Here is an 8,610-nt window from a genome sequence, read left to right as displayed (position 1 = left end):
GTTTTCGAAAATTTTATTTGTCACCCAAGTGGTTTCATGTGCAAGAATTGGATGTTTAAAACGAGATAACTTCACACAGCTTTTAAACTCAAGCATGCCTTTTAACAATAAGAAGCTGAGGCTATATTTTACTAGTTTTGCTGATGGAGAAAATAAAAAACTTATCTGTATATTCCCTTCATTCCATTAATTTTTTTTCCATCACCAGTAGTAGGACATGGGTCTGGGCTGCACCTCCTAGAGATAGAAGGCCTCTGCACTGTTTGCCATAAACGTCATTCAGACTACCTAGCAAGTTTACTACATTTTGAGAAACACAGCATCCTACTTCGTTTCTTATTTTGGCGTAGAATCTTCCTGTTTGGCTCGCAAATACCGCGTAGTGATTGGATGTGGGGATAGAAATCGCCAATTCTGAGCCTGATTATTTCTTTTCCTCACAACGATGATACTGGCACGAGTAGGGAATTTTTTCCCCTGGATATTCCGAGGGAAAAATGGACTACTTACTGACGTCACAAGCATAGTGCTGGTCTGGGCCATATTCTCGTCAGGCCAAAATCGCAACAGGGTTGAAATCCCAAATTGAAAATTTTAGTTTCATCGTATACGCCGCACTTCGCAATTTCTGTCGAAATTTGCATTTCTCGCGGTGCGCCGATCAAGTAAATCTCGAAATTTTAATTTTTCCCTCTTTGTCAGGATTTGCATTTCTCGCAGCATAATATTTTGTATGTCTGGGGTGAGGAGGTGGTTGGTCGTTTTAAAAAAAAGTCTCAGTTATTCGATACATTCATACGATGATTTGACTTGGCCTCCTGAACGTAGCATAAGCGAGATTTCCCTGTAATTATGCAGTGGAGTTGGCGAGAGTTCACGTTATTCTGCAACCCTATCCTACTTTCGAAGTACGAAAGCCTTCCACAATACAGTGGAATACTCGTTTGTGGAGTTTTTCCGTGTATACTGAACCCCACTATGTGAATATACAATACTTGAGTGATTCCGACACTATTGAATCTCAAATGTTTGTAGAAATTAGAGAGGTGGGGGAAGGGGAGAATGGCATGGCGTCTGTCTTTGGGGATGTGTTGGTGACAGTAGCTCTTTGTGATGAAGCTAGCCAATAGCCACTCTCAAGCGGGGCCATATACAGTAATAACAAATCATAAAAAAAAACTACCAATGAAGACCTGGGCTATCATATGTCAACGCCTTTTTAGGAGGATCTGTGTTACGCAAGATAAAATTTGAGATGATTATAACCGGAAATTTCATGTTGAGAATTTATTATTCGTTTTAATCAATGTTGGGAATTTATTATTCGTTTTAATCAATGTTGGGAATTTATTATTCGTTTTAATCAATGTTGAGAATTTATTATTCGTTTTAATCAATGTTGAGAATTCGTTAATTCATGTTGAGAATATTTTTTGTTCAGAATTTTTTTTTAAAATTGAATATTAGTTTTTCATCTCTTGTTGTTTTCTCTTTTTTGATTGTTTTCTCGTTATAATTGAAAAAAAATATAAATCAAAATCTACATTTTGACATCGAAAAAAAAGGGTAAAATGTTTTTCTTGTTTTTATTTTCCATTCTAAAATTTGAGTGTTTGCACGTGTTTCTTTAGTGCCTGCTCAAGCTAGAACAGTGTTGACAACTTGGTTATTTTCCAACTACTTTTTCCTGGCCATTTGGATGGAAAAAATACCCATCTAGTTGTTTGCCTTTTTCAAAAAATTTCCTGTGTTTCATATTAGGCCTTTTGCCTATTTAGTGCATTTTTTGCGTACCTTCATGTACATATTTCTGCAAATGTTTTTATTAAATCACGTGAAAATACAGAAATGTTCCGGGAAATACGAGACGTATGGTCGTACAAATAATGATTAAAATTAATTCCGGTAGTTTAAAGTCCGGTTTCTAATTGATTTCGATGAAGAGATGAATCCCTTTTTAAAAACAATTTTTCTGCATGTGCAAAGGAAGCAATGTCATCTTGCTTCCTTTTGTGCTTGTAATAACTTTCTACCTCGCATGTTTTGTATATTGTTTTGAATCAATGCCAACACGATGTGTCATTATCCCCATTGTGCATAATTTTTAATTGCAGGTCGCTCTATAAACTTCTGAAAGATTTCTTACGGTTTTTTTTTCTCAAGTTTGTACATTTCCGCCTTCCCTGTTTTGCATATGTTATGCATTTAACACACAAAATAACTCATAATTAATGAGTTGAATAATAATTCCATTAGTTCATAATTTCATCAGTTAGTACTTTTATTCATATTTTTATTAAAATTTGAAATTTTCGCCTGTTATGTCATTTGTACGATTACACTGGAGCTTATTCTCCACTTCGAGTGACCTTTTTTCCTATGCCCCACCAGTTTAGAGTTCTTATAAAATGGCCTGGTATTTATGATAAATTAAAAAAATTCCATGCAAAACCCTCTTTAAAAGTAGCCAAAGATGCGGACGAATTCAACCTGGACCCGCGTCGTGTGAATAGCTCCGTAAAACCCAATGTACAAAACTTGTATGTGCGGATGCGGAGCCCGCACTTAGGTTTTGACACATCCGGATCCGCATGAACACTTCGAAGGTGCGGCTCATTCCACATCGTCTGAAAGGCTCCGTATTTACCAATTTTTAAAACTTCCGAACCCGCGTGAAAGGGCCCTAAGGCAGCGCAAATAGTGTGGCGACCAAGAGGAATTTCAGACAGGCTTCTACTTGTCCATGCTACCCCGTAGCGTGCCTTCTCGGGGCAGATTTTTTCTTGGGGGCTCTCCTTGAAAGATTAATGCAAAATGAGCGTACATTATCTTTGAGGGGGATTCAGCTCAGGCAATGCCCCGGTTACCCCAACCTAGTTTCCAGCCTGGCAGGGGTTCTCAAACTTTTTTCCACCAGCAGTGCCCACTTTTCTAATCAACGTTTATCCACGGCTACCCAGAGCAGTTATATATACACAAAGAATCGCTTCAAAAAAACCTTTAACAGGGCTATCACTTCGCAGCGAACCAGGGCGCTGCGGCACACAGAGAACCCTTGGACTATGCACAAAATGATGGCCTATGGTACGAAAGTGAAATGAAAGGTAAACGTGGTCAGCATCAAGTGCCAAAAGGGAAAAAATGTTGGGAAAGCGGAAAAAAAGGTTTTAGCATCCTGTAGGGATGTTTACATTTGCGACCACTTTTCACGTTGTCAATATTATAAGGCATTGCTCCTTTGGTACTGCAACATTAAAAACTGAATTTTTTTTTGGCATTTTTACCCTTCAAGTTTCTGTTGGTAAAAGGTAACGTGAATAGTTCTTAATGTGACTGACGCAACTCTATCTTAGAAAAACCATAATTAATTGCACACACAGTCTATGAGAGAGAGAGAGAGAGAAAATTATATTTATCCAATAATTTTTACTTTTTTCCATGAAAAAGCTGCACACTTTTTACTGCAAATTTCACATTTTATGGTATAATTTTAATTTTTTGGATTTTTACACAATGCTTTGAATTCCAACTAAAATGGTGTTTTTTAAATTCTTCGCAAGTTTGTTTCTACACCAGCGCTTCTCAACCGGTGCTCCGCGGAGCCCTTGGGGCTCGATGAGCTCTTTCCAGGGACTCCGCAGCCGCTCGAAGAAAATAAAATAAATCAGTAAAAAGTTCTACGGGGCTCCTCCACAGAAATTTTTATTTACTAAAAAGGGTTCCGTGAGTCCATAATGGTTGAGAACCGCTGCTCTACACTATACTTCATTGAATTGCAACAACTGTGTAAAACAATCACACAAACATATCACACTCACTGGAGCATAGCATTCCTTCTGTAACGTATACACTATTTTGCATTATTTAAATTATTCAGTTAATATTGGTGGTGCATTCTCTTCAGAGTGGACCTTTTTGTGTTTATGTAAGTGAGCGGATTGTGAAAACATTTTACAACAAACATCACATTCATATGGTTTCTCTCCAGTGTGAATCCTTCTGTGTTTGGCTAAGGTAGAACTATCCGAGAACGTTTTAGCACAAACATAACACTTGTATGGTTTTTCTCCAGTGTGACCCCTTCTGTGTCTAACTAACGGAGATTTCTCTGAAAATTGTTTACCACAGACATCACACTCATACGGTTTTTCTCCAGTGTGGCCTCTTCTGTGTTTAGCCAATGGAGATTGGTCTGAAAATGTCATACCACAAATATCACAAGCATACGGTTTTTCTCCAGTGTGGACCCTTTTGTGTTTGACCAAGGTAGAGCTGTCCAAAAACGTTCTACCACAAACATCACACCCATATGATTTTTCTCCAGTGTGTATTCTTCTGTGTTTATTCAAGCTGGATTTGTCAGAAAACTTTTTATCACAAACATCACATTCATATGGTTTCTCTCCAGTGTGGACCCTTCTGTGTTTATTCAGTAGAGTAATGTTTGAAATCATTTTACCACAAATATTACATGCAAACGGTTTTTCCCCAGTGTGAACAGTTTTGTGTCTTCTTAACAGAGAGGATTGCGGAAACCTTTTGCCACAAACATCACACTCATATGGTTTTTCTCCAGTGTGAACCATTCTGTGTTGACTCAAGATAGATTTGTTCGAAAACTTTTTACCGCAAGAATTGCATTCATACGGTTTTTCTCCAGTGTGGATCCTTTTGTGTCTATTCAAGTTAAAGAATCTGGGAAATCTTTTACCACAAACATCACACTCATATAATTTTCCTCCAGTGTGAATTATTTCGTGTCTGTTGTAGTTATCGATTTGTGTAAAGGTTTCACTAGAAATATCACCTGCATATGACGTTTCTTCACATTGAACATTTTTAGGTGTATTTATGTATGACATTTCCAGAACAAAGCAGCTTTCTTTGATGTGGCTTTCCTTCAGAATGGATGTTGGTGGGTGAATGGAAAGTCGAACGATATAAGAATCTTCCACTTCTCTGACATCACATTCTGATAGTCTTTCTTCTGAAGGAATAATATTCCAATACTTTCAAATCAGATGCCAATTACATCACAAACGTCACACACTATATGTATGTAGGGCCTACATATTTCTATCACTTGCTGAGCCAATTATGAATAACCACAAAAAACTGCATAAATTTCCCATTCGTGGTGATTCACCTTGATTTTGTGTTAGCATTGAAGTTACCCATATTTAAATATAGTGATATGAGAAGGTGATCTGAATGAATTAGAATCTACTCTTTTTCTCTATCAATTGAAGGTATAGTCAAATATTGTGAACAGATTATTACGATGTTAAGTTTTCACTTTCACATGGTTGGTACATGTTTGTTTCTCATTGAATATCTTCCCAAAAAGAAAGAAGTGACCTGTCCATTGAGACTTTTCAAGTACCTGGTAACAGGAGAATAAGGACAATTAAAATAGCTTTTATTAAATATATTTTTATGAATGTATGCACAAAGGGGTTTTTTTTCGTGGCTGTTTCACTCATAACTACAAGAAATGGTAATTCATCAGATACCATCAGACAATAAGTACTGCATTTATGATGTATCCTTTCTACTGCATTTGCACATATAAAAAACCATTAATGTTGAGAAAAAAAAACAAAACTAAAAGCAGATTTGCGTGCATTCAGAATGAAATCAAATGTAGCGAATTATGATGGTTCTTCTAGTTACACCATGTGAGCCAACACATTTGTAGCGTCTCTGGATATCAGGTACAATGTCATTTTCTACAGCATTTCTATTGTTTTAAACTCAACCAACTCAATCTCTCCATTCATGGGAAAGCCAGTGAACTTTATGACAAGATGTATAAAGTGGATATACCTAGTGCTGTCTTGATGCACGGGCATGGCCTGAGGGCTTCATAAAAATGAGAATACGGTTAAAATTTTCATGAGTAAGCATGCAAATTGGTATAGAAATGTGCTCTGACATCAATTTACATCCGTTTTTGTAAAAAAAAAATATATATTTATGTGTGTATATATATACTTTTTGGGGTGAATAAATTATAGAGGGTGGGCAAAAGGGGGAAACAATCATCCTCTTATTATTCCAATTTATATTTTTGTACAGACCCCTCAATGACAGCTGAAAAGATGGCTTCAAAGCACCAAAAAATTGAAAAAGTAAACATTGAAATTAAATATTTCGTTCATGTTTTTCTTTTCGCATGGTGATATAACTTGCTTTGTTTGTCATGTTAGTGCAAGGGAAAACTTTTTCTAACTACGATATACAATCCTGGGGAAAAAGTTCAATTTTGCAATTTTAAAAAAAAATTAATTTGTGTCAAAGTATCACACACACACACAATATGACTATTTAATATATTTGAAATATTTTTTAAATCAGAAGTTTCTATGACCATCGGTTGAGAAGAAAAAGGCCCAGGTAAGGACATCACATTTATGTGGATACAAATATGATGAAACAGAGTGATTAAGTTAGAACGAAAAATTTTAAATACATGTTAAAGTGAAATGAGATAACTTAATACCATCAGTCAATAATTGAGTTCTACGTATGACTGATTCAGTTCCAAGGCAATTGATCACCAAATATTCCCATGGGAAGCTTTCATATACAGTCACCCTGCTTAATAAGATATAAACGATTCCAGCACAAAATATCCAATTAAGTGGGGGGAACAATTCACTTGCCCTTTCACATTAGTATAGTTTGTCTTTATATATTGAAAACTGATGAAGGATCAATATTAATGAAGCTTCCCGAATAAATCAGACATAAAAAATGAAATGAAAATTACAGTAAAACCATGCTAAGTTGCAATTTTCTTCGGTCCCCTCCATTTTTCATAGACAAGCGATTAGTCACAATAGGTGACATCTATGGCTCCCTTTAAAGAAAGAACCTGGTAACAGCATTGTCATATATTTAGAAGCGACCTCAAGCTTTGTGAATCAAAACGGAATTGCTCAAGTGACACTGAGGAAGTTCATTTGCCAACTAAAACAAAAGGTCTTGAACCATTAGGAACTGCTCAAGCTGAACACGCGATTTTGTTATGGACAAATGGGGTAGTTGCCAAGAGTACCCCCCCCCCCGCCCCTCCCAATATTTGGGGCTTCAAATTTGAGCAAAATATATTCAATCGTAATAAGTTAATTTTTTTCCTTTTTAATCTATAAATTTGTTATTATTGAAATTTCAATTTGCATGTTAATGTTATTTTACATTCATACGATTTTTACAGTGTTGCACTTGAAACTGATGACACTTTGCTTAAGTTGTTGCTCTGCTTATGGTGTTACAATTTTACAAAAACTTGAAAAAAAAAATATCGGGATATATATTTTCACTCATTTCAATTTTATTCATCGCACTAACAAAACTTACAACACTACACAAAACAAAGAAAACCCATCCAAGGGATCATTATTGATCCATACTGGTGGATACAATTATTGTTGAGTTAATTTTCAAACACAAAAAGTAAATAATAAACTAATAACAATTAAAAAAACAATAACAGGCAAACAAAAACAACAAAAATATACAAGACAAAGAAATCATGAAAGAATATGACAGATACATATACACAGACACAAAATGTCACATTGATTTAAATTAAAGTCAGTGATTTTTTTCTATCCATATATAAATTAAATAATAAATGAAGCAAATATTAAAAATATATTTTTATATAAATATATGAAAATAAATATATTTTATTTAACAGTTTTACTGTATATTTGATTCTAATGACCACACAATACCTCTATTGGCTCAATGGGAACAAAAATAAAATAATTAAATACAGGGCTGTCTTAAGAGCATCATGGGTCCCCGGGCCAAGTGATTTTTCTGAGGCCCTCGAGAAAATTTCAATCTGTTCTTATTTTTGTGAGCCCCTCCCTTCTCTTGAAGTGCCAGGGTGGGCCCATGTGTTAAGATGGCACTGTTGAAGACAACTTGAATACTGAGGCCAGTACCTACTCTCAAATGTATTTATGTTTTTATCTATGTATTTATTGTTTTTATTTTAACCTAGTGACATATTTTCCATTAATTCTAAATGTTACATTCAATAAAAACATCATGTGTAAAGTAGTTGATGTGTATTAACAGTTGACACGTGAAGCGTAATATTCGATTAAACAGGAAAAAAGTCAAAATTACCATATTAAGCGGGGAACTTCGAAGGTTTTTAACAACTGGCTGTTGCGAAGATATACTTCGGAAAGAGAGAAAATTCAATTTGCGGGGAATCGAACCCACGTCCTTTCACTTTCCGGGTGAACGCCCTAGACCACTAGACTACAGAGGCACAGAATCTCTCAATCTTTCCTTGGAGCTCATGTACACTGAAAGGGACCGTACATGGATGGCCGGACCAGACTCAGGCCAAGCTCAAAACTGCTGACGCTGCCACTAGATGGTGACTTATACAAGGATGACGTCACTCTCCGCTACCATACAAAGGTTTTATGTCCATGTACGGTCCCTTTCAGCGTACACGAGCTCCAAAGAAAGATTGATAGATTTGGCGCCTCTGTAGTCTAGTGGTCTAGGGCGTTCACCCGGAAAGTGAAAGGACGTGGGTTCGATTCCCCGCAGGGGCAGTTGAATTTTCTCTCTTTCCGA

General features: G+C 36.1%; 1 protein-coding gene and 1 non-coding gene across 2 annotated transcripts in view; one reads left to right on the top strand and one right to left on the bottom strand.

Moving 5' to 3' along the window:
• Positions 1-3,468: 3,468 nt before the first annotated feature.
• Positions 3,469-8,610, bottom strand: part of LOC149068326 (uncharacterized) — a 29,585-nt gene continuing 24,443 nt past the window's right edge. Inside the window, exon 3 of the mRNA XM_089251926.1 lies at positions 3,469-5,009. Coding sequence (XP_089108052.1) covers positions 3,870-5,009 — 1,140 coding nt within the window. The 3' untranslated portion in view covers positions 3,469-3,869. The remainder of the gene's footprint in view (positions 5,010-8,610) is intronic.
• On the top strand, positions 8,515-8,588 carry TRNAS-GGA (transfer RNA serine (anticodon GGA)). The gene has a single exon. It is a non-coding gene; the product is annotated as a tRNA-Ser (tRNA).

The sequence above is a fragment of the Pholcus phalangioides genome, unplaced genomic scaffold (assembly GCF_987345545.1).
Source record: "Pholcus phalangioides strain wild (caught in Gottingen) unplaced genomic scaffold, Ppha-v1.0 ptg000027l_1, whole genome shotgun sequence".
In the NCBI taxonomy this organism is placed as follows: domain Eukaryota; kingdom Metazoa; phylum Arthropoda; class Arachnida; order Araneae; family Pholcidae; genus Pholcus; species Pholcus phalangioides.
The sequence above is the reverse complement of the archived record's forward strand: the minus strand, read 5'-3'. Positions and strand labels throughout refer to the sequence as shown.